The sequence below is a fragment of the Micromesistius poutassou genome (genome assembly GCF_964030765.1).
Source record: "Micromesistius poutassou genome assembly, chromosome: 10".
In the NCBI taxonomy this organism is placed as follows: domain Eukaryota; kingdom Metazoa; phylum Chordata; class Actinopteri; order Gadiformes; family Gadidae; genus Micromesistius; species Micromesistius poutassou.
Window position 1 is genome coordinate 16,365,541 of NC_140280.1, and position 26,326 is coordinate 16,391,866.

The 26,326-nt window shown below is 44.5% G+C and overlaps 1 protein-coding gene across 3 annotated transcripts; it reads right to left on the bottom strand.

Moving 5' to 3' along the window:
- Positions 1-55: 55 nt before the first annotated feature.
- On the bottom strand, positions 56-26,326 carry picalma (phosphatidylinositol binding clathrin assembly protein a). 3 transcript variants are annotated; one of them, XM_084474305.1, is made up of 23 exons: positions 26,190-26,326; positions 25,785-26,022; positions 16,913-17,055; positions 16,455-16,530; positions 16,240-16,342; positions 15,846-15,939; positions 15,654-15,765; positions 14,891-14,997; positions 14,718-14,759; positions 13,176-13,261; positions 12,644-12,767; positions 10,982-11,082; positions 10,249-10,343; positions 8,240-8,326; positions 7,583-7,669; positions 6,918-7,028; positions 5,451-5,579; positions 5,324-5,354; positions 5,103-5,202; positions 4,804-4,827; positions 2,486-2,545; positions 1,709-1,807; positions 56-1,565 (listed from the first exon to the last, which is right to left on the bottom strand). In XM_084474305.1, exons 2-23 carry the CDS (start codon positions 25,912-25,914, stop codon positions 1,551-1,553), a joined length of 1,956 nt encoding a protein of 651 aa, XP_084330431.1. In that variant the 5' UTR covers positions 25,915-26,022; positions 26,190-26,326; the 3' UTR covers positions 56-1,550. The 3 variants fall into 3 exon arrangements, with proteins under 3 accessions (XP_084330431.1, XP_084330430.1, XP_084330432.1); XM_084474304.1 differs by having other exon boundaries at positions 10,249-10,346; XM_084474306.1 differs by lacking the exon at positions 4,804-4,827 and having other exon boundaries at positions 10,249-10,346.

The window sequence follows — 26,326 nt, forward strand, 5'->3', positions numbered from 1 at the left end:
AAAATAAATACCAAGTCTTCAAGAAATATATTTTTGAGAAATTACAGAAAAGAGGAATTGTGGAAGCTTGCACTTTATTAAAAAAACACAACCCAAAAAACAAATCCATAAACTGCCGCAAATGTGAAAAACAAAAGAAAACAAACAAAACCCCTTTGTGAGTCACCTTCGTGTTCGGACCATAGTTTTATCATCAGCCCCATCTCTCGTGTTGCAGGTCCAGATTTTATTTACACAGAGCCCCGATCAACAGCGCTCCACTCTGCCTGCAACATATCTCTGCTCAACCACTGCAAACACAGTCTCTCTCCCTCTCACACACACACACACACACACACAAAATCACAGTCACACACACAGTCACACACGAAGGATCCCACATACTAAGGTTGGACAGCCAAGCAGCGTTGTTAAATGAAAATACATGGTTTGCTGAAAGCGTTGAAAACATACATGTGGATTCCTTTCAAATGCAAATTATTGTTTATTTCTTTGTATTATTCGGGTTCGTTCTTTTTTTTATTTTTTTTTTTAGCTGCGATGAATTTCTTCCCTCACCCAATTGTTTAAAATTAAACTCACCGGATCGATAGTGAGCATCTTTTTTTTTCTTTTTTAATATACTATCTTTATACATCCTCAACGTGACCCAATAGAACTATACAAGGCATCATGCGAATACAAGGATTATTTTGTGCCTCAACAGCAAAAAAAGTGTCATTTTTCCCCTCCCTCAAACATTATATTATTTTCTCTTTTTTTTAACACTCAAAATATTAAATTCCAGAATCAGTCATACCAGAAACCTGATGCCCTTCCTCGTTGCAGCGGGGCAGGGTGATGTCATTTGTTCATTTGAAAAAAAGAAAGAAAAATAATCTCATGCGCTCTGCAGGGTAATCATAAATAAATACAAACAAGGAATGTTTACTGCAAAAAAAGAAAAAAGTACATACAAAAAAACCGACAACATGGTTTAGACTGGAATTTCTTTTTTTCCTCCCACAATAAATTGGGGTAAGGTAAATCGTGATTGACAATCAAGAGGCGGCAGAACCTGGTCGATTTACCAGGCTAAAAGGTCTCTCCCTTTGAAGGGAGTATTCCGTTTCCCCCTTTGTCCGGGGTCTTACAGTGAGTTGGTGGGAGGTGGAAGAGGAGGAGGCGGCTGGGATCCACACAGCGCTCCCTGTCCAGATGGTTCATGTGTGGCAGTGCACAGCCCTGCCACTCCCCTCTCAATGACAAGACACTGGATCTCCATTGGCACAATGTCCACTTTTAAGGGCTTCTCTGTATGTATCGTGGGACTGCTCGACCACATCGCTTGCCAACTTACTCCCTCTCGCTCAGCATCCCACTCCCACCCCCACCCCCCCCCCCCCCCCCCCCCCACCAGAGCCCATACAGTCTTAATCCAGCCCTACTTGGGAATAAAGAAAGTGATTGAGAGATGCAAGGGGAAAAACTGCAAACATTTGAGGTTTGCGTCGACTTTTGTGGTTTTTCGTCATTAATGTGGCAAAGGTCAGGCTGGACCGCGAACGCCTTTACATGAACTGCATCTGAGGACGAGAAAAGAAGAACAGAAAACCAAATCAAGAAAACGTTGTTCTTCAAAGAGTCGATTACAAATCATCTGTGACAAACCCCATCTCCCAAAACGTGGCTATACAAGTTTACGGTCACACGGGTAGGAACCCATTACCTGTGCTCCGGGGCCGAAGGGGTTGGCGGGCCTCATGGCTGCCTGGTTGTACATCATGGTGGGCTGCGTCGTCGTCATCATGGAGCCCATATTGGGAGGCTGCAGGGAAGGACGGAACAAGCCTGTTAGTAAGAGGAGGACGACAATCGCAACAGCCTCCACGTCGCCACACGTGGCCACTGGGTGTGTGTAAACGTTGGTATTGGGCTACCGTAGTGAGCAGCAAAGAAGAAAAGAGCCTTATTATTATTAGTCGACGTGCCCTGGGAACAAATGATTAATATATTCATTCCAGGCCTGAATGCTGCTAGTAACCCAGTGAAAAAAATACATTGTGTGGCTACGCAAAAGGGGTCGGTCACCCCCGTGCGGTGATTCATTAGACCGCAGAGGTGTAGCGCAGAATGTCGTCAGCATCCACCCGACACACACAGCAGCCCTGCTGTCTTTTTTGAGGGGCTTTCAGCTTTGCGTGGGCGGTGGCAGCGCCGTCTCTAGTCACACAGTGACTACCAACACCAGCCAGATGGACCAAATCAACACTGAGACCACTGAATGCTTATTATTTCGGTGTTGAGGGTACGTTCAAAAACATAGCAAGAGTCAACAACACAAACACCGTCCCCTTTCACCAACAACTGTGCTGTCAAAAGGACTGGATCGTCTTGATGGGATCTCTGGAGAAGCCCATCCCCTCCACCCCCACCGCCCCCCATGTATCCTGAGGCTGCATCATGTTTCACATGGCAGCGAAGAGGCGCATCGCGGCTAACTCACCATTCCATATGCCATCATTCCCGTCGGCGTGGTTGCGGGGTAGGCCATGACAGATGGTGCCTGAAGTGACACACACGCACACAAAAACCAGATCATTTCAAAATCAGAGCCAAGACAAAAGCTCTTTAGACACAAGCACATACCGAATGAACCTTTTCGTTCATTTCGGAATATTTTCAACACAAAGGGTATACTTATGTCAGTCTGAAACCCCCACTTCTGTTCAGATGTTGGACAAATATCTTTCAAACATGTACTGCATTTGCTGCCTCCTCTAATCGGCAATGCCGGAAATATATATATTTTAGATTTCATTATATTGAAACTGCTGCAAAACTAGACTAAACCCCAGGGCCCTACTTAGCCAATGTTGTGTACGAAGAAATCTGTGCAAAAAAAACATGCAAAGCAGTTTTTAAAAAAAACAAGGGATCAGTTCTTTGCTTGAAAATCTGCGTAGATCAGGATTTGATTCATGCACAGGCTCTGGCCATGGGTCACAAGCAGGAGAGAGAATAGGAAGCCGACCAGGTAGAAATTGTAAACCTGAAAAAGCTTCAACTATAGTCCTACTCCTTTTTGGAGGTGTCCGAGTCCTCTCCAACACCAGGTCTTTGGCAACTGCCATGCATCAGTGAGAGGGATGTATAGCTGGCACTTCCCAGCCCTCCCCAAGCTGTTTAAGGCCTGCAGTCCTTTACTGCAGACCGCATCACTTTATGCACACAAGTTCATTATATTTGATGCCATACACTGCTGCACAACAGGCCCATTATAATGAGGAATTTTAGGGCTGTTATTTCCAAACATCATACATGTGATAGACTGCAATCACCATCCAGCGATGAATTCAATCAAATAAACAAAAACAGAACGCACTCGCAAATGATAGTGATTGGTTTTCGGCCAAAATACTCTTAACCTCAGATAGGTTACTGTGCTGGGGAGATGGTTACTGTGCTGGGTAGAGGGATACTCCATTAACCCCAAAGCGCCCTCACTCCCATGCAACAATCTTTAGCTTAGAAGGTAGCACAGCAGATGTACCAACAACTGTCCCCCAAGTTGATTACAATTCTGCTTGATTAATCTTTTCATGCATGCAATAAGATTTAGTAGTCAAGTAGATTCTACAAACGCTGTAAAAATGAGGGCCCGGGGGGATTAAGCAGATAGAACCTAGATAAGATTACAGTGAATATTAGGGTTGTGGGGGGGAAGGAAGAAGAAGCCATTGCTGGCAGGTGCGCGGCTTTGGGTGATCTGAAGTGGGAACAAAAGGGGAAAAGGGGGAGGAAGACACCGTCCTCGCCAAGTGCTCTGTGGGGACGATCCAACTGCCCCCGCAGTGATAACAAACCCAGATTTGTCTGTCAACCAACCCCCTTTTCCTGGGAACCCACGCGTTCCGTTATTCCCTCCTATAGATGAGTCAGCTGCTGTGGCCACTGGGCCTGCGACCATCATTTAATACAAAAGACAAGTCAAGTATTCGGTCCTTGAGGGACCAAATGGTGTGCATAGCATTAGCTAGTTGAACGTGAATGCCGTATGCTGGTAATGAAGTACTAAGAACCATGTTCGATTGGCCCAAGGTGCATCATAATCTAAAATGACTAATATGCATACAGTCACAGCTCACACTGAGGGAATTCTGCTTTAACAATACTTCCCCCCCACAGTAGGAAGTGCCACCCACCCACACTTTTTGGCACTTGCTATGCCGTTTTGAGTTTATGAATGACACATCTTAGGACATGAACATAGTATGACGAAAGACAAAAGGTGATTAGTCATAATTGAAAAAAACATCAGACGATGAGATACCACCGGTGGAAACATGAGGATGTGTGCGTATGGCAACAGTAAAATAGATTTCATAGGCCAAATGAAAATCATCTAAATTATACATTCCAGCGATCACTTTGATGCTTTGCACGGAAAATAGTTCTCCAGTTCAAACTGCACATTACTTTTTGATACTTGGGGGCTATATTTGGGGGCTATGACCAATGGCTAATGACATTTTGCAGTCAAGGCAGACATTGCCATTCTTAAGCATCCATTGAGCCAGTTTGCCTGGCATTGGTGCAACCCACTGTGCAGCTGAGAGACTGACCTAAGGCAGGTAAGTGTAGGTGGTGGTGTTGGTGGTTGTGTGGGGTGGGGGGGGGGGGGGGGTGCCCATGCATCACTGCCGTGCAAGTGAAGAGGGGTTGAGGTTAACCAGTGCATGCTTGTGTTGCCAAGAAAGGAAAAGGCAAGGGAGTGGGGAGTGGTGGTGTGTTCAGCCCAACTGTACAGAAGCATGGACTTACGTAGTGTTGGAAATGCATGTCGTTCTTTGAATTTGGACCCCCAGAGAATAAACACAAAAAAATGAAAGAAATGGACATAAATTTACCAGAAGAATCATGGGTTAGGTAAATGATAACAAACAATCAAACGATTGATATGGATCCATCTAGCAGCTTGACTGAGGTTAACATCTGCACTCCAGAGGCTTTTTTTTTTGTTGCACAAAATATTTTCACGGGGGTGGCAACGTTCCGCAAACCACTTCCATTGTCTACTTCTGAAAACAACCCAAAAACAAGAAGTGGGATTGAGGAAGCACCATGTTGGGAGCGCTCCATGTGGTGGACGGAGCCATCTTGGGCTGCCAGTTGGTCCCACCCGTCAGCTTCTTCTCTCCAGGCTGACTCCAGTGTAAATCACTACATGGGGAGGAAAAACAATAAAAAAAATATACAACTACAACACAGCCATCCAATAGGAGATGTCCATGAGTACCACCACTGTGATGCCAAACCAAATAGACCTGAAGGGTGCACTTACTTCTTGGCGGTGCCGTTGCCGATTCCCAAATCTAACGGAGAACAAGAGAAACAAGTCGGTTAAAAAGCCAGAAGTTCCTCCCGATATTGAGGACACAGTATATGTAAGAAGAATAGCCGTCACGTACTGCCAACGAGATTGGCCAACGAGGAGTCCAGGTCGTCGGACACAAGCTTGCTGGGCAGATGGGAGATGGAGTGCAGGCCCTGATTCGGTGAGGAAGCCACTGTGGGTTTGAGGATTCCACCTAAAGCGTCTTGAAATAAAGGGGGCGACAGAGACAAAAAACGGGGAGGCAAGGGTGGATGGAGGGCATACGAGAAGACACAACATTGACACAACGTAACGTGAACAAAAAAACGAACAGACATGAAGACAGAGAGAGAGAGGGGTGGTTAGGAGTGAAGGAAGCAAGTGACACGACCTGAAACGCTAGAGTGATGCGTATACGGGTGTCCAGTCAACTCACCCAGGCATACATACGCCATGCACAAGCCAACGTTTCCCCCCAACAGAGAGGGAGTTCACCCCGAAACAGGTGGGGTTGTGAGGAGAGGAGAGAAACCGTTAATGAGCTAGCAAGCACACCACAACACCAAATCACTCACCGTGCACAAAACCAAATCACTCACATGTGCAAAGAATAGTGTGAATGCGGCGAGTCCCGACAAAAATGTATGCCATCATTTAAACATGAAAGTCTTCAGTTCATCGTCTCCTTTGGAGTGTATAACTTAGGGTTTATAGATTAAAGCCGACTGCAAGGTGGTTGATGGAAATATAGTCATCATCAATGGAAGCAGGCTGGATATTTAAAAAAAAAAAAAATAGTCCTTACAAAAGTAAACATTACGCTTCCATTTAAATGTTTCCAGATGTGCACCTGGCACCGTTGATCATTTATTCCAGAAGCGTTTCCAAGGACTAAACATTTATGGAATGGCAGTTTGTGCAACATCTCCAAAACAACCTTAGAGTTAGCAAACTATGTGTGATGTGCTACCAGGGGTATTTTGTTTAGTTATTATCAGAATACGTCCATTAGATTGTGTTGAGACAAGGACGCTGTCATGGCCCACATCGACGAGTCAAAAAACTATTTCCCAAGGCCCAAATATCAACTACAGACTCATCTCAGCGCCCTCTAGGTGGCAGCAGTGCACATGTGGCATCAGGGTGGGGGATGAGGTGAGTAAAGGAGCACACCTGTGTGTCTTTGACTCATAGCCTACCTGGGCGTTCCCCCTATCTATATACAGCTATTCCCATAAGCCTATGGTTAGGCTCTAAAAGCGGTCATCATATCTTGCCACCTTTTCTCACTGCCACTCGTATAGAAAATGTAAGGCACACAAGTCCAGTGAAACAAAGTGCAGAACCATCCACACTTGTCACAGCGCTTGTCTGCAGTTGATCAATGTTCCTAAAACAACACAGACTTTTGTGTAGCAGCCATATCTACATTTTCAGCTGCTACACACAAAATAAAGAATATTCTATAATGGCGCTGAAACAAAAGGACATCGGTTGGCTGTGGGTAAAGAAAGGCGTGATGACAGCGCATGTGGGTGGAGAGCTGAGGCTGGCCGTTCACCTGTGGGGTCCATGGTGTTGCCGTTAGTCTTGTTGCCAAACACGGAGTCGAAGTCCACGTGGAGGCCTCGGCCGTTGGCCGCCTGCTGGGAGGTCGGGGAGGCGGAGAACCCTGGTGACGGAAGGAGGGGGAACGGGGAGGCATCAGATCCAGACACGCAGGAAACCCCAGAGCCAGTAGTGGTTTGGAGGAGGTCAGCATCCAGCCATTAATCAAAATGAGAGGAAAACCCAAACAGGAAATCTAGAGTCCCAAACAGGAAATCAAGCTGGTTATTTTTGAAAGGCTTGACGCACACATTTTTTTAAATGTGACCAGCCATAGCCATGAAAGCCGTGTGAAATACGCTGATGGTGCTGATGCCACCCTCTGTGTTTTCATAGGGTCACTGAAGCCCATGTGCGATGCGACCCCATTAAAGGAAGTGTCCGTCCGTCGCAGTGTGCCAGTCAGCATGTAGCGCTGGCTCATATTCATAACGTGGCAAACGCTGGGTGCCGCGGTCAGCAGAGGATGTGTGCATACAGCAAACTCATTTCCTGTTTGGATTCCTTCGGGGCAGGCCAAGCCTAGCCTGTGTTTTATTTATGTGGGTCACGTATGCAAGGAGGAACAAAATAAAAGCGAAGGCCGCACCGTGCTGCTAAAGGAGCTGCAGGACCTACCTCTGAATGCACCAGCAGCAGCAGCAGCAGGGGGCTCAGATTGGAAGAGGGAGGAGTTGGAGTAAGGGCCGGGCCCACAGAAAGAGTCTGATACACGGACAGAGTAGGACCCAGGAAAGCCGAGAAAATGGAGAGAGAGAGCGAGAGAGAGCGAGAGAGAGAGAGAGGACAAGGCACTGTGAAAAGGCAAGCACAGAAAACAGGGCACCACACAGCGGTAATAGAAGCAAGCTGAAACCACCGGCGGTGAGGAATTGCAGTTCAAGTCGAGGAGGGGAGGGGGAGGGAGAGGGGGGGGGGGGGGGGAGCACAGGGATTAGCAATAAAAGTTTGCCGAATGCTCGACCACATGTCGATAAAAAAAAGGCCAAGCTCACAAGTCTGTGAGTTCATTCAAGTGCTTTTGGGAACCCGCGGGGGTTGGGGGGGGGGGGGGTGTGGTGGTGTGAAGGGCGGGGGGAGGGGAGGGGGGGGGGGGGGGGGCACGTGCTCACCAAAAGCAGAGGAGTGTAGGGCATGAGCTCTGGGAAGCATCCCCCCCCCCCCCCCCGACGACGGTGCCAAGCAGAAAACAACCGTGCCACTACAGCCCTTACCCGCCAAACCATGCACAACACAACGGACGAGCGCGACTCTAAGAGCTGCCCACTCTGGTACCTGGGAGAATATGCTCTAGGTGCGCTGAGCTATCGTGATCTGATGTCAGGGAGGAGGAGCTGGACTCCAGAAAGGGATTGCACTGATCTGGATGGAGGGAGGGCAGAGAACCAAAAACAAAATGAGCATTTCAAAACATGGCGGGCCCTGTCAGAGCGGGCTGGGAACATGGGTCTTATCTGTAGGAGGAAACAAATATTTACATGAGCACGGAAGCGTGCCAGGGCTTGAGATGAATGGGAGAACAGCTGTGTCACTAGACAGGAACATGGTTCAGAGACGAAGACGATCTCATGCTAGCGAACAGGAATTCAATTGGGCCAGAAACTTCTGATGCCTAACCCTAACCCTTTTTTTTTTAAATTCTTTCCAAACCTTATCGAAATAAAGTAAATATAGTGGGAAGAGCTGATTGTTGTGATACAGGCAAATTAACAACCTCCTTTACATTTCATACCTGCAGCTATAACTCATGTATACGTGATAATAAAACGCAGGAAGTAACGATGTATAGGAAGGAGCGTGCCAAGTGAACCTCTTTCTGCATTCACTCATTAACGTAAGCTGTTCTAAACTGAAAACAATCAACACTAAATAACGGATGCAACTTGGCACAATTTCATGCTCTAGCACCGATAAAAGAGTAGGAACAATAAAAATTATTGAATAAGCCAACAATTGAACATATTTAACTGAATTAAAAGGCTGCAATCGTACAAAAGGGAACAGGCCTTCTCCCCCGGCTGCCTAGACTTCCCATGGACCCATCGTCTGAGGCAGGCAGACATCTTAATGACCGCCAGCTTACTAGTTCATAAGAAACTTAAGAACAACCACCACAACAACAACTAACTTCACGGCAGCACAGGTATCCAAACTACGTCAAAGTCCAAGGTCCAATGTGCGTAGATAGTGTTGTGTCGTAGGGACGGGTAGAGTGGAATGGAGCTCACTTTCCGGTTTACAATAAACGCTGCACTGCCACACTGAATTAACAGTGCAGATATTTCAGTTTTGTGTGAATTTGTGTTTTCATAATAAAATTGATCTTATCTATAAAACAAATAATAATAATTGGAATAAGGTTGTCTACACTCTACTTGTTACACCAAACAATGAGCTGAGCTCACCGAAGGGCTGTTGTTTTGTTTAAATGGCAAATAGCACCTTATCTCTGCAGCTTCGAGATAATCATTGTTTGCCTTTCACTTCAGTCCCACATTAAAGCTAAGTACAGGTCACACAGATGATAAAGCAAAAGTTGACATAAGAGTGGAGCACACCTCTTGCCTGAGGGGAGGAGAACACGGGAGTATGAGATTCAGGTTTTATTTCACCAGTCACTTGAGATTGGTATATGGTAAGTAGAGCACACCCCAGGCGCTGAATTCTGCGTATGCAATCTGCCTCCAGTAATATTAGTTTGTTGATAGAGTATGATACAAATAAACCATGCCGTCTATGCATATCAAAATGAATTGATTGATTATGAGAATGTATTCTGAAATTCTACTTGTCAAACCCGTTTCCCTCGTGCCATTTTATTTCGCTTTACTCAATACACCCTGAATAACTGAGTGTTTATCAGAAGATCTCGCCTACACCCCACCTCGGCCCCAAAGTGTGTGTGTTTGTGTGTGTGTGTGTTCAGAGGCTTGAATGTGTGAGACACCACAAAACCAAACTTCATGCTGCCTCTTTCAGCAGGAAGCATGACCTTGGTGAGAGTTTGCAAATAAAAATGTGTTACGGGTTTGTGTGTTCCAACAACGAAACGTGACAAGGGCCAGTTATATTCGTTCCAAAATAGCATGTGCACGCGTACATGACGGGGGGCTTTGGTGCGATTGTAATAAAAAAAAAAAAGAGCTGACAGCAGGACACATTTGTCCTCCCGCAGTTTTTGGGGAGAGGTGTAAAGCCACGGGCAGGTCCGCCACGCTGTGCGCTGGTGTGTGTCGTTGGGTGTGTGTTGCTGGTGTGTGTCACTGGTGATGGGGAGCGCTCACCTTGCCATGTGTTGCTGGGCGTCAGGCCAGCGGACAGGGGCAGCGTGGACTGAAAGGAGGGCTGGAGGTCCAGCAGGTCGTTGGCCGCCTTGGAGCTGCTGGGGGGGGGGGGAGGACAGGGACGGGGGAGGGGGGAGGTCACAGGGTTCAGTTGCTTTTCTACCTTTCATTTGGAAACTATTTTCCCCTTTTAAAACATGGGTTAGGCAAAACCAATGGTGACCGCTTGGAAAAGTATTTATGGTGGCGGTATGCGCGTTTCTCTCAACAAAAGCGGATTAGTGGAATCTGGGCCGCTGCGGGATGTTGGATACAATTTATTAATTTAACTTCAGAGTATTTTAAGGCTTTTTTTTAAGCTATTTCTACAGCGTCATTAAATGCATCATCTCTTTATTCAGCTGTGCCAATGTTTGCTCCAACATCCTCTTAATATATTTCTTCCAGATATTCCAGACATTTACAAGAGACTTATGCGCAGCAAACGCCATAAAAATGGTAGTTTGCATTACTAATCACATCAGATGAACACAGAACAGAATGGCGTGTAAAACATGTAAAAATGTACATTGATTGAAAAAACATTTGATGTGAGGTTTATGTAAAAGTGATGCAGCAGCAGGTCTAACCTTGTTACCTTTTACATGTTTCCATTTCCCCCCTGCTGTGCAACCATAGCCCGATGTTGAACTGTAATAGACGTCATTAAAGGACTTGGCGTTGCGTGGCTCACCTGTGGGTGGAGCTGGGGGTGGAGAAGAGGTCGATGGCTGCACCCGAGGTGATGGGGGACGAGTCTGCGGTGGAGGGATTCTTGTGGAGCTCCTTCAGGCGCTGCTCGTGCCATAAGAGGTGCAAACCAGTCAGCGTTGATACGGGTCAACAACACACTACAACTGAGATCAGCTCTAAAAAAGTTGGCTACTTATACCACACCTCCTATAAAAAGGGAGGGTAAGACGCCCATCTCAAATAAGTACAAAGACAGTTTTATTGCAATGATGTGCTTGTCTACGGTAATCTAGTAATAATAATAATAATAATGACAGCCATCTCTTCAATTCATTTTTGACATTGAATGGCATGGTTGGTTTTAATTAGTGATCGACCGATATATCGGTTGGCTGATATATCGGTTGGCCGATATTATTGGCCGATATTTGCGTTTTTTACGTGTATCGGTCGATTTTTTTAAATTTATTTTTTTCCCAGCATGATATACAGACAGTTCAATAAATGTTCCTTTTTTTTAAATTGAGACTTATAACATTTGTTATCATCATTGTGTCATTTTTATGATGTAAATTGAGGGAGCAAAAGCAGTATCGGCTTAGCCTAGAAATCCAGACCCACATCTAGAAAGCTGTAGGGTCTGGCAATGAGTAATGAAAATGGCCCAACTCGAGGGGCGGCACCAAGCATACATTTGAAAATATCTGCACGCAATTGGATAACACTACAAGCAATTATGAATTATGAAGAATACAAGGGGTGACGTATCCAGACCAGATAGATACTTTTATTGACCAACGGAGCTAACCAATAGATAAGACTCTTCCGGTCGGTAAAACAGCAACGCTTTTGGCCCGCCTACATCAGATACACTGATGTGATTGGTGCTTTGGAGCAGGGCAAATGGGGAGTGAGTATATTCCTCGTTCCCAGAGTGTTCAAATTGTGCCCTCACGAGAACTCTGGATTTCCAGGGTAGTTTCGGCTCCAAATATCGGCTCAAGAAAATTGGTATCGGTGTATTGGTCATCGGCTAAGGCTGATGAAAAAATATCGGTATCGGCCCTAAAAAAAAGAATTGGTATCGGTCGATCCATAGTTTTAATGGCCCAACTAAGACAAAGAAGGTTGGTACCAAGCCATTTCCGGGTGACTTGTCACCATTATCATGCTCCTTCAAGTTGATCATTGCCACCACCTCACCTGTCTGAAATAATAGTACACTAGTAAACATAAGGTGACAAGAAAAACACTTAAAAGGTCCCATGACATGCCACCAGGTGTGAGTGTGATTAGCCGTTACAAGCCGTTTAGAAAATCTGGCTCTTCTGACATCGCAAGTGGGCGTGTCCACCTAGATGCGTGATGGATAGATGAGCGACGTTTGCTACAGACCACTGGGTAGCCTGGTAGTCTGATCTATCCCGCACACACATCTGGGTGGACACGCCCATTTGTGTCAGAAGAGCCAGAATTTCACACTCACACCTGATGGCACGACATGGGACCTTTAACAAAGGCTCTCCCGAGGACAACGTTCCCCAGCTGCCACATGGACACAATGGCCAGATATGGGGTGGAGTGGTTACTAGTATCCTGCGCTGGACATGGCTGGCTCAGATGAAAAGGAGCAGGGCTACAGAGCGGGGGGGTGGGGATGTACCTTCAGGGCTTTAAGGCGAGCCTGCTCTTCCTCCAGGGCCACCTGCTTCTCCCTCTCGTCCACTTTGGTGAAGGATATGCCAGTGCTGGCCAGGGACGACACGGCGTGGGACAGAGTGGTGGCCCTGCGAGCGCGCACACGCACACGCACACACGCACACACACACACACACACACAATAAACTGATGTCATGTAGCATTGTCTGCAAATATTCAAATGGATTCTGCCCAAGCCCACAAATGCAATTGGACTCTTGACCCTACACATCAACAGATGGAGCAACAGAAAAATATCAATTGCCGCACCTCTCTGCTTCTGCGTTGCAGCACAGACCAGAAAAAAAAAAAAAAGCTAACACAATCCAACATTTGAATATATGACATGATTGATGAGGAACCAACAGTAGAAACTCTGGTACTACCGAGAAAAGGACAGGTGTCATTTCCAGGCCATAAAGAAAATAAATGATAACGCAAAAGAGGAGTTGAGTGAGCGGGAGTGGGTGAGGTGGGTTATGGGTGAGAACACCCACCTGCTGGCTGCCGTCGAGTCTTTGACCTTCTTGCCCTCCAGAGAGGCCAGGTGCTGCTCCAGGGCATCCAACAGGCTACTGGGGGCCTGGAGCCAGAGAAACATCACGTCACACACGGAACAGAGGAACAAGCGACACGGGAGGTCTTCAAAGACAACATGAAATTGACTTTGTTTTATAGGTTTGCATATCTACCATACCATTTTTTTTTTTTTATACTTCAGATGCTATTGAAATCTAGAACAGGGCCATGCACACCCATGTCTTGTCAGGCGTAAAGGATAAGTTCAGGGCTTTTTTTGCCGTCGGTGCTCATGGCCCAGACAAGAGCTGTAAAACCACGTTTTTCGTCGATCGATTCAGCGATCCCCCATACGTACCCGGTAGCGGGTAGCATTAGCATGTTGATGTGAAAACCCCGGTACCAAAGCATTAGCTACACAACTCAAAACCACCGCCCTGATGATGAAAACATGAACCTATTTACACATGTACATCTGGAATGAACATAAAAATAACATTTAAAAAAGGCATTGCTGCTTCCGACACAAGTTCCCAATTCACTCAATATAAAGTCTGCAAGTGGACAACCAACACTGCCTCGAATATTTTGTAATTTACAGGTCACAATAACAATTAAGATACACTTCGAATGCAATTTCACGTTGTCTTTAGAGTCAAAGAGACACTGAAGCATGCCAGGGTGTGGATCAAGAGCACAGGAGAGTGGAAAGCACGAAAACATGGGAGTCAGAACACACAGAAGATGGAGGAAAAGGTCCAGATACTTACACAAACCGTGAACTGACAGAGAAAAGCGGGAAAAATACAGAAAATAAAGGCGATAACTTATCGACAGCTCTTTAAGGAAAGGTTTGAGAAAATTGACCAATCTAACATTTAAGGCAAAGAATCTAGTTTTGCTGGTGTCTGGTTAATTCCTTAATCATGTGAACTGAACAAAGCTAAATCCTCATTTCTATGTGATCATTAACCAATAAAATCATTCACTCCATCTCATCAATCTTGGTGATTTCTTCAACTTGCTTTCATATTGAATAGTAATAGAAGGTTACCACTCTATGGCTGGCTCGTTTTTGTTACACCTTTATTTACTGTATGAAATGCAGGGTTAGCAGTGAGTGGCAGCATGAAGCTTATTCAAGACTGGAGCTGGACTGTATGGGTGTCTGTCTATTTGTCCGTCTGTGTGTGCCCGTGTCAAGCTTGTGTGACAAAGAGGTAGCAGCCAATTATCAGCAAGTCAATAACAAGAATACATAGTGACACCCACACAAAGAAATGCTACATTAATTGCCATGGAACAACAATAGTTTGAACACTGAAATAACCAATTTTGCAGGCTGCACACAAAAAATGTGTACAAACATTTGTATTCATTTTTTTTCTTAATCAAGAGCAAGCCAGCGACTACGAGAGTGAGGTTAAACAATAGGCCGGGGAAAACTCATACTCAAGCTACTGCGTGCCCGTTATCAGACCTGCTGCATTGAAAAGGCCGGAAGCCTCCGTTCTTCTTACCTGGGAGAGATCCGGAATGTCCCCGCGATCGATTCCCACTTGCTGTAGTGTAGAGGGACGGGGGGGTGGGAGACAACAACAACCACACATGAGCCGGTGAAGTACAGAACACAATCCGAGGCATTCATAAAGAAAGACGACCCAAGATGCCCTGGGGCAACACCCAGACTTGCCTCCGCCACTTTGAGGAACTCTGAGATTCTTGTCATCCGCGTGAGGAATTTCTTGTAGATATCTAGACCTTCTTTGCACTGGACTTTCTTCATGTCAAAGTACTTCTCTGTTTTGCAATAAAGGGAGAGAGGGAACACCGTCATTACGACACAATGTTGAGAAATCCACAAAAATCTTTTGTAATGGCACGGCAGGGGTGAGGGAAAAACCTATGACTGTTTTTTGTGCTTTGTGCACCATACTTAACCATGAATACACTTTACAACATAACTGCCTGGATTTTATATCATAACGGACTTGATTTAATATATATATATATATATATATATATATATATATATAGTAAACTATTCAATATTCCATTCCAGCTTCTTGCTGAAGTAAATTTTTGCAGATAACGCCTTTGAAACCCAGCCCTGAAAATGTGTGGGGCATGGCTGGCATGCACAAACAGAGGAGCCCTAAACAGCATATTAAAGTCTAGGTGAGGAATGGACAGGAATTCACAACATCCCCTTTGGAAATTCATCTTTGCAACAGCCTGCTCATTGTGCGTGCCTGTGGTGCGAAATTAGAAATATCCTGACAACCGAACATGACCTGCCATAGCATTGCGAATTATTTATTTCAGAGACTCCATCTGCAAAATGACTCATTTGTTGGGGGTTATATTATGAATTAAGGAAAACATTGCTGCAGTCACTTCACTTAAGACCTAACAGGACATTTTACGTATAGAAGAGGAGCCAGGCTAGCCCTTACCTAGCAGGTTGATGATGCCTTCGTTATAGGCAGCAAACAGTCGGATGGCGTCTTTGAACAGAAGCATAAAGGCTGCGTTGATGACACCGTTCGTCAGTTCGTTGGCGTTGACCTGTGGGCCGTACACAAACGATTACATCCAAAGTGAATGGAAAGGGACGTTGGGGGTGTAGAGGTTGACTTTCTCCTTACATTGAAGTCCAGGAGCACATCCATCTGGTTCTGTATGATGGGGATGGTCTTCAGGAGCTTCTCCGTGTTCACTGTCCTCATCACTCCATCAGATCTTCGCAAAAAAAAAAGATAGGTAAAGAGCCCAAAAAAGAGAGAGCAGGCATATCCCAGCACAATCTACAAGCGTATCCTCGATGTTGTGTAACAAAACTCCCAAAAAAAACACTCCTTCTATTCGATAGCATTCATCATTATCTGTAATCAAATCTAAAAATAACTTCTTAAGCTGAGCGAAGCTATATCGATCCTTTTCAAAATTGGATCATCGCAATAACAATTTAGCCACTGCGCCTTCCTTCTGCCACAATGTTCTGAGGAATCGCTGACAAATTTAAACCACATCACTCCTTACCCTCGTTTGACTTTTGTGAAGTCGAAAGCGACTTGTCTGTAGGACACGGCCTTCTCGTTTAGGTAGCGGCTGTATCTCCTGATGAACGTTGACATGTCATAGCCTACATCAGAGGACAGGACCCGACGGAAAGAGAGGTTAACGCGGATTGATTGACACCAGGACAGAAGCCGACTGAGGCATGTGGTTTACAGAGACTTTGATGGGCCATGTACCTTGTAGGCCACTTTTGTCCAAAAAGTTGCTGAGGTTGAACAGCGTGTTCCTTGAGGCCAGGTATTGTATAAATCTCTGCAAGAAAAAAACAACACATTGCCCTTTTTTTAGTGCTGGAGGTGCAATGTAGTTTCATTTACTTTATTTTTTTTAAACTGCATTGTATATATACCGTTTTGTCTTAACTTTGCACTATTTAGAATTATTTATTGTAAATATTGCTTATTCTATTTTACCTCATTTTATAATTTATCATTTTTTTATTGCACTGTGGGTCGGAGATAAACAAAATTTTGATTCCTCTATTTGTACTGCACATATTTTGGAATTGACAATAAAGCTGACTTGCGGTATGATTGATGACTGACTTGAGGTAGATTTACTGGCCAACTGTGGCAGACAGTTGGGTGGTATTGGCAGTGAAGGAAAACCTTCACCATCAGTGCACTAGCCCTACCTCATTGCCATAGACCATCAGGTTGTGTGTGGCCGTCAGGGACTTGAAGACCACCACCCAGCTGGTGCTAGCAGTCCGCTCGAACAGAGTGTCGGCCAACTGGGGGATGTTCACATTCATCTCGTTGGTGCATTGAATCAGATCTGAATGGGAAGAGGAAGAAAAACACACCATATATTTCCATCCATCTATATCAATATCTATATACACACATGCACACAAAACACATGTTTGCATAGAGCTACAAGGAAGATCCAGTGGAGTCCCACCTCCAGGGAACCATGCATTATAAAGCCTAAAAACACGCTTTGTCCAAATCCCTTTTCCGCTCAGAAGTGACCCAAAACTATTTAAAAAGGGATAGCCAGAGAGTGGAGGTTAACCGAGGTCATGGCCATAGTTCCTGAATACAAAAACTCAGAAACAGGGGACAGACATTTACACCACCCAAGCCCTGGCTTCCCCCACCACTCCTCACTCAGTGGTTTGTATCAAGAGCGCCGATTTAGAGGTACCGCCTGAATTAATCCAAAAATTCAGTCTTCTTCTTGTAGGGCTGACAGCCATCAGCCATGTGGATATAATTACTAGGGCTAGGAGGAAAATAATATAACTGGTAAGAACAATCTGGTAAGTTCAGAAAATGAAATCACTTTACTCTAATGCAGACATTAATACCACCATAATAAAAACTGTTATTCAAAATATCAAAGAGGATATGCAGTCTCTTATCACGATATCGATATATATATATATAGATACAGAATATCGATACATTGCCCAATCCTAGTGAATTACTACTGATTTTGTCTGTGGAACCCATCAGCGATGTTCTCTCGTCAGGCAACCCCATGCAAGTCCACACGTAGGGTTCCTTCCTTTTGCACCAATACCACAACCGCAACCCTTTGAAATGAGAGTACACATGATATGGATTTTGTGTTCTCCTGCCATTCGCTGACGAAAACAGATGAGCTGCTGGGCGAGCACACCACGGACGCTAAGCAGGATGCATTCTTTGTTGATGCCAGGGATCTTTTGGACCTTCTGACTCAAGTAGAATCCTAAATTTAAACTCATCTTAAAGATGTTTAAATCCACCATGGGAATGTCAAAGAGGCAGATACTCGCTGAATACCATCCGATAGGTAGGCCCCCATGTTTTACTGTGCCTTCCACTGAGGCATGAGAATCCAACCACCCATGCCCACCCTCATCGCCCTGCTGTGAAATCCCGAGAAAAATCCCACAGCAAGCTGAAAACATTGGGACTGAAGAGCCAGGATGAATAAAGAATTCACCCACCATACTCCACAAAAATAAACATTTACACGGTAGTCGGAAAAACATTATCAGGAACGGCAGATGGACAACCACAGAAACGACAATAATTCATCCATTTTGTCTGGATCCATATAAAGTATATTCAGGTGGATGCTGAAATCCCACCTGTGCCAGTAAAAGCAACTCTAGACTCAACGACTGTAGCCAAGGAAGTGAGTAGGCATGTGTGTGATGGCACGCACAAGTTTTTTATTTTTTTTTGGCTCAGAATAAGCCCTCATCCAGTCAAGAACGCCTGCATCACCACCCCGGCCCAGACAGACTCCCTTGCACACAGTCACATCATCGCAATCGAGAGGGAAATCAGGCCATGCGATTTCCCCCCAAAATCCAAATAAATCTTTTTAAGCCTCTATATCGATGACGTTGTGGTAATCCACGGCTCCAAGGCCCTGCTTCTTGGAAGCACTCCTTGCCATCCGACGCTCCCAATAATAAAATATTCATGGCAATCAGATGCCACACTTGGCAGGGAACGAAACTGAATATTGGAGTGAAACATGTCCACGTGTACTGTGGAAATATTATATTGTTCTACCATTGTGCAACACAGGGGAGGAGAAGGAGGTGAACAGCGTGGTGGTGCTAAAAATACACAAGTCACAATAATTAATTAGTCACCGTTTAGTGCTTTGTCGACAATCGCCTCTGACTCAATGTTAACCTCTCAGCGGCACACATGAATAGATGTCCTGATGTCGATGTGTTCTGGAAGCCAACACCTCGTCACAGTCGCAGGGCGCCCGGGGCCGAAGCAGCGGGGGCTGCGGGGCACATGGGTGGTCTCCGTGAAACCTCCTCAGTGTTTGTTCCAATGCAAAACACAAAAGGCCTTTTTCACCCGCCATTATTGTGCGTGCACAATGGGCCACCCATGTGACAACAAAAGGTCTTTTCACACAAGACAAAAATGACATAGCGGGGACCACAAATACAAACTCCACTCGTAGCCCGTAGCGGTAGAACGTCCCATTTTTTGACCACGCCTGGCCGGATGGACCGTAGCAAACTTTCTCATATCAGACACAATCGGACTCACTGCCACTGAAGGTTAACAAGACTGTGGAGCCCTGCCTTTGTACTTCACTGGATGCCAAGTTTAGACTTTGAATGGGATTTTCCATGACTAAGGGATTTGCTGTGTATTATTAAAATCAGAAGATGGCAAAAAAATTAATTGACGCTGATGCAAATGCACACAGAACAGTCCTGAGCTAGCCTCTCTACCATATGGCTCTGGACCAACGGTCTTAGAACCCTAGCTGTTGCCTTGAGAGGAACATAAATTCTCTTTTGCTGCGGAAAATACTGTCGCCACGCACACACGCACGATTAAGCTCAGATAATGACTTAACTGGCATTGATTTAAAAGACTTTCTTCGGAATTCAGCTTTAAAACCCTTCTTTTTTAGGATGACAAGTAGAAAGAAGTAACCCCCCAAAAAAACATACAAATAGGCAACAGAACTTCACCAGGTCCGAATTATGAATCGTTAATCCCTTGCCCAGTTTAGTGAAAAATACATTCATAACGAAATAGGCAAGGAGATAATTCCATTGATTTATAATTTCTGGAGTGCTATTTAATGACAAATTACAGCAGTTTCTCAACTTAAATATTCTACCACTGCTTCTATTACCGAAAATTCTAGATGAGGCCAACTAGTGATCCGATATTTGCGTTTTTTACGTGTATCAGCATCGGCCGGAGCACGGCTGCTGCGTTCGCCAATAGTTTTTTTTCCCCGACATGATTTACAGACAGTTCAATAAATGTTCCTTTTTTAAATTGAGACTTGTAAAATTTGTTATCATCATTGCGTCATTTTTGTGATGTAAATTGAGGGAGCAAAAGCAGTATCTGCTGAAAATATCGGCTCAAGAAAATTGGCAGCATGTATCGGCCATCGGCTAAGGCTGATGAAAAAAAAAAAACATTGGTATCGGCCCTTAAAAATCCGTATCGGTCGAACCCTAAAGCCAACGGCAAGAAAAGTATCCCACACCCATCAGCCCTACATAAAAATGTCCTGCTCACTGTACATTTGCAAGTGAAGTGACTAAATGAACCGGCCCAGGTGACAGGTGAGATGCAGACAACCCAAGACTGTGGTTTCATTCGTTGTCACTTTTTTTCAGGTTGGGAGGGTTAGGCCTTTCGTTGCCTGGCTACCAACAGGAAGTGAAAGTAAAACCATGCAGCTGGTGAGAGTCGCACAAGGGCCCGGTTGTGAGATCCAGTGAGTCTGTCCGTTGTTACGTTCATGGAGGAGATCCAATAAGGAAACGCTTAAATACAGGGCGAAGGGTCTGAGTGGCCCAGTAGCGGTTCCTGCATCAGACAGACACAGGCTGTAGGCCACTATCAGAGAGTAGTGGCATTTCCTCTCAGATCCCCAGAGACACAGGCTTAGTAATATCTCTCTCACACACGCACCAAAATCAGGACAGAACTTGTACTCAGAAAAGACAGCTGACTGCGAGCAGAATAAAGCTGAGGACATATCGTCTCCAAAAAGGATTACTTTCTCTAAATTGCCGCCCTTAAATTAAGACAACAAATGATCTCACAAGAATGTTATCTCTTCTAATCGTATTGTTTGTGTAGCATTTGAATAGAAAAACAAGGATCATAGAGTCGAAGATGGTATCAAACACGACGAATTACAGCCGGTTTACTTGCATTGTAATTAGAGACAAATCATAGGCCCCTTCTGATCCTCAATATACACAACTGCTAGCAACGAATCTTAATAACTACATACTTGTAAAAGCACAACAGAAGGCTGTCCATATGTTCATTATTGACTAGTCAAGAGTCAATGGATAAAATTCATTAAAAGAAAAGGTTCACCAGGAAGATGAAAGCCCTTTTTGTAGATGTTTTTACATGCTACATGTTTGTAGATAGCATGCGAGGGGACCACCATGGAGGAGGAACTATATCAGGCTGCAATAACATTTAATTACACGTTTTGCGGTACAAATTTATGCTTTACAACTTGCTGTTGGGAGTAGTAATTTAGGCTTTTAAAGTCGGCAGCTTTGCCAATGAGGGGCCCTCCTTCCTGGTTGGGTGCACGGCAAATCAAGTTCCCAGTGAAATGGATTTACCGCTTCAAAGTTGTGTACTTACAACAAAAAAAGGACATGATTGAGAATTGGATGCATGTTCCAAAATGTTCAGAATCCAATGACCAATGCTTGTTTTGGGATCATTGCATACCCTTGTAGTCAACAAACTAATTGACGGGAAGTGGATCAAAAGAAATCCCTGCCAATCTGACTTTTGATCAGCTCGACTCCCTAGTGTTCCCGGAAAGGATTATGTAATCACTTCCTGTTAGCCATTTTCCCCATAGCGATCCCAAGACTCGCCTCAGGAAATATCTTTCCGATAACGATCCTGGTACCAAGGATATGATTCAGGCCATTGTGTACGCAGTGCCCGAGAAACTATTTCAATACATGTACATACTTTACAAGAGGGACAAAACACCAAAAATAAAACCTAGGTCAAAAGGTGACTGCGGTGAAATTGCTCCCAATGTAAACGATTCTTACATGATGGAATTGGCTGCTCGTTTAGTACCGCTCATTTGGAGGGATTTTGCCCAAACCACCTCAAACTAAATCCCAACACTTGCTGTCACACCACAAATTACCAATTAGTCTAACAAGCGTCAGGCCATGGTCTTTTCTGATAGATTTGGTTGAATTTGTTTTCCAATCTTACGGCCTCTTTAAAGTCAAATGTTAGGCTTTCAGGCTATTGGCTGCCTGGCTGTTCAAGTTCCAAACAGACCTCATGGTGAACAGTGTGTCAGGTCAGCACTCTTTAAAAAGGGACTGTCATTTGATGCCTTTGCCATCACATGCCTTGTAGTCTGTGCCATACCATCATGATCTAATGGCATGATGCCAGTGCCTTCAGCATGGTACAAAAGTGCAGATGTGGGTTACATTAGCGACTGCCACTCACAGCCTTTCCGTAAAACTATTCTTATCCCAAAAGGAATGCAAACACCATGAGGGCCACCAAGCCATGCCATTGTTGTACTTGGGAAACAAAGAAACATTCATAAAGGTGTTCCCAGGAACTGTAGGCGTCCATGCTAGGCTACAACAAGCTGGTAGGGAGACAGCTGGAAGTGACACAAGTGTAAAGGATTTCTAAGCCCAAAATAAACAAGGAATCTTATTTTCATTCATTGTTCTCCCCTCTAGCAATACCCACACAACTCCTCCGTCTGACCTAATTTTGTCATTTCATGTGCAAATGCAACAGTCTTAAGGAAAACGAGTTGAACACAACCTGCATCAAAAACTTGGTGGGGACAATGTCAGTGTACCGCCACCCAATGTTGACTTTATGTGTGACCACAACTCCAGCGGTCAAGAGTTTAACCGGTGCCAGTGGAGAAGCAGACGAAAGCCAGACCACAATCCCTGCAACAGGTGAGAGATGAATGAGAACATTCATGGAGCCCCAAGTATCAGCCCAAAACACATTTACATGCAGGTCTGGGACGTGTGTGAGATTTTCAGCAGGTCTCCCCCTCTCCCAGCGTCTCCTTATTCCAGGCTGTGGCAGTGAATTTGCTCGGAAAAACACTCACAAGTTAAATCAGCCAACGTAAAGCCAGGTGACTATTTCTCCACATTATTTGTCGATCCACTTAAAAGTTGCCAATAAGAAACCACTTATTAATGTGCAAGTTATTGAAAATTGTAATTAACCTTCATTATTTTGATTTCCAATAAAAAAGGCACAGGTCTGTCTGAACAGTTGACCAAAACAGAAGTTTATATGAAGGACACCAGCAAACACAGTAGAATGGTGCTCCTTTAAAAAACAGTAGAGCTGCACTACAGAAAGGTTTGATTAAACAAATCTGCTTAAACAAGTTTTTCCTGCTAAATGTTCATAGTTGATACCCAATTTACAAAACATGAACATATGCTGGTCCCACTTAGTTTACCAGTGGGACGGATACAAATGAACACCATGACATTAGCCAGGCCGCCATGTTCATAGGTTATAAATCATAGAGTGAAGTTGCACCGCCTCTGAGGTCAAAGAACCTTAACAGACCTTTGAGCATGTCTGCAGCTTGAGCGTGCAGGATTACATGACGATAATGAACACATCAAACCACCTGAAAACTTTTATGAACCACATCCAGTCTTTTTGTGTTTTTGTTTGGTTAAAATTCTCCACTGCCATGTATTATTTCACACCTAGTGTAGCCAAACAGGAAATGGAAATGCAGTACAGGCCTCCTTTTGACTTTAACCAACTTCTACCTCTCTGCACGGTACAGCATAGCAGGCAAGCGCCTGCCGTTTATCTAGCATGGTCGTGTTGAAAAGCATGCCCAGACTGGGATGGGCTTCAAAATCAAGAAGCCAGCACACTGGATCATATCGCACCTTCACATCAGACAGGACGAAGACAGACCGGGAGCGGGGGTCTGGGGCGGTTGGTTTTAGGGTCTGGAGTAGACAGACCGCTGCTATTTTCGGTCGTACAGGAAACTTTCAACACAAGTGCGTCACCTCCCTCTCCCTTCCCATCCTCCTAATATACCTCCAAACGGTGAGCGAGAGAGCACTGCCGTGCATTAACTTTCTAGCTTAACTGTACCAGAGGTCTGGGCCCGAAGTCATCCGTTTGGCTAATCGCACAGAGAAACATGTAGGAGGAGCTGGATTGAGAATGCCATGGTCAGTGTTCCATGCTATTGCTGTTTAGCATGTTCTTAAGACATGGCATATTGTCATGGAGCCAATTCTAAAAATAGCAGCCAAGTGGACACCACGTCATGCTCGAGGAAATCTGTAGGTTCTCCAAATAAGCACTCTAGGAAGAACAGGTATTTTAGGGTGCATAAAAAGGCCTAAGGCCACTCTTATCCACCCACCCAATTCTTTTGCGATTAACGTGTGAAGTGTTACAATTTGTGAATTTCTGAAATGTACATTATGTTGCACATCTTGGGAGTGTTAAAACCTAAGGGCTCAACAAAGAGCTGCTGAAATCATAATTTTGCTCCAAATTAACAGGTTGGCTGTCACTCACTACAGCATCACTACATTAAAGATGTACCTGCTGACCCTTCCTTATAGATGACCATTACTTCCCGATTTTGAAGCAGAATAGGCAATCTTAGACATTCAGTTTCAAAGGAATAGGAACACAAAAATAATTTCAATTTAATAAAAAATATATAACATTATTCATAGTACTTGAAAAGGTACTTGCAACAATTAAAATTCTAGAATAGAACGTAGGTATTTGTCTTTGTTATCAACAATAAATGCTCTGTGTGCCAAGGCAAAATGAGTATGTCAATAAAAGATAAACACAGGACTGTTGATCCCTGTATCGTCATCCACACACACGTCATTCTAAACTGTGTCATGTTTATAATGATTGAAGCAAGAGTCTCTTAATATAGCTACACAAAAACTGCATGCATCTGTGGATGGTTACTAAAAGGAAAAGTAGGCCTTAACCGCGCATTCATTTTAAGTCATTCCTTCGCCACTCATATCAGTAAACCCACACAATCCAAAGCCATAATCTGCATTCATTTTAGCGCTTTGCATTGATGTGGCCGAGAGAACAGAGACAGACATCTAAAAAAAGAATTACGTAAATTTGGCTATCACCATTCTAGGTTTCAGAATAACTGCAGCAGAGGGCAAGGGCTGAATACGATACATTTGACTTGCAAAGAGGTCAGCCCCTAATAGCCAACGTGCAGAGAAGTCTGAGAACATACAGTGGCTCAAACCGAACCAAATGCCAGGAAGTGCAAAGGCTATGTCAACCAGCCAGCAGTCGAGCTCTTTGCTTACAACACTGGACAATAACACTCATTATCTTGAGCACTGAAACATCTACTTCTGAAAACAAACAAGAGCTTAGGTTGTACAAACTAGAATACTAGTATACACATCTGGTGACCAACTACACTAGCTATTCTATTCACATAATAGTTTCCTAAAAAAAAACAAAAAAAAAAACACTTTTGTTCACAACAATACTGTCAAACTAGTTTTGGAATCGAATTGTCCCCTGCATATTTCTTCTGCTTCAGTTTGGCAAGGCAAGAGCAAAATGCGAAACACTTGAGTAGCCTACCAGACAAACTGGAACTCCGGTTTGTGAAATGTCACAAGTACAGTGGGCGTTTGATGTGGTTAATGGTTTCAGAGAAGTTGAAGAGTGCAATCAAACGGGACCACTCCTGCAGAGCACCGTGACTGAGAAGCAGTCTAGATTGCATGTTGGTCTTTTAAAGTTGGAAGGATTTAACAAAAATGTAATAAATGTTTGTTCGAATTGTACAAATAATACATGTGTATTTGTGTGGTTCTCTCATACAGGAGGCACATACTAGCTGGTGTTTTGAGTAGGCCTCACTGCCAGAGAATCAAAACGAAGATGTGACAATAGAGAGTCGACATAATGGAGGGGGTGGTGAATGCGAAACAATGCAACAACATATGCGATACTTACAGTCCAAATGTTTCTTTTTTGGCCCCATAATTTCATGCGTGGTTGCCTTGCATACGGTTTTGGATATCGCCGAGCCAGTGACACTGTGCTGAGCGGCAGTGATCCTGTCTGTAATGCTTTGCCCCGACATCCTTGTAGGTAGAAACAATGAACCACGATACGCTTTTTAAAACAAATCCAGTGGATATCGTCTTTCGTGTGTCGCCTTGTGTGTGTCGTTCCCACGGTCGTTTGCCACCTGACACAAGACAAGAGAGAAGGAACAGCATTGAGACGACCGCAGGCGTTTCGTTTAACTTGTAGCCCCACTCAGTCGGATAACATAACACAAGATCCAGGGTGTACAATTAGGAAATTGCAGTAACGAGTGATTATATTGTGGCAAAGCACCACGAGGATACGAACCACAGTCTCTCGATGGATTTCAAGCGTCTCCGTCCCTCACCCTCTCTGTCTCTCTCCCATGCAAGTCTTTCTCTCAGACCGAATCCCACTTCTTTCTCGCTTTCCCTGGTTCCCACACCAACTCGGTCTGCTTTCGC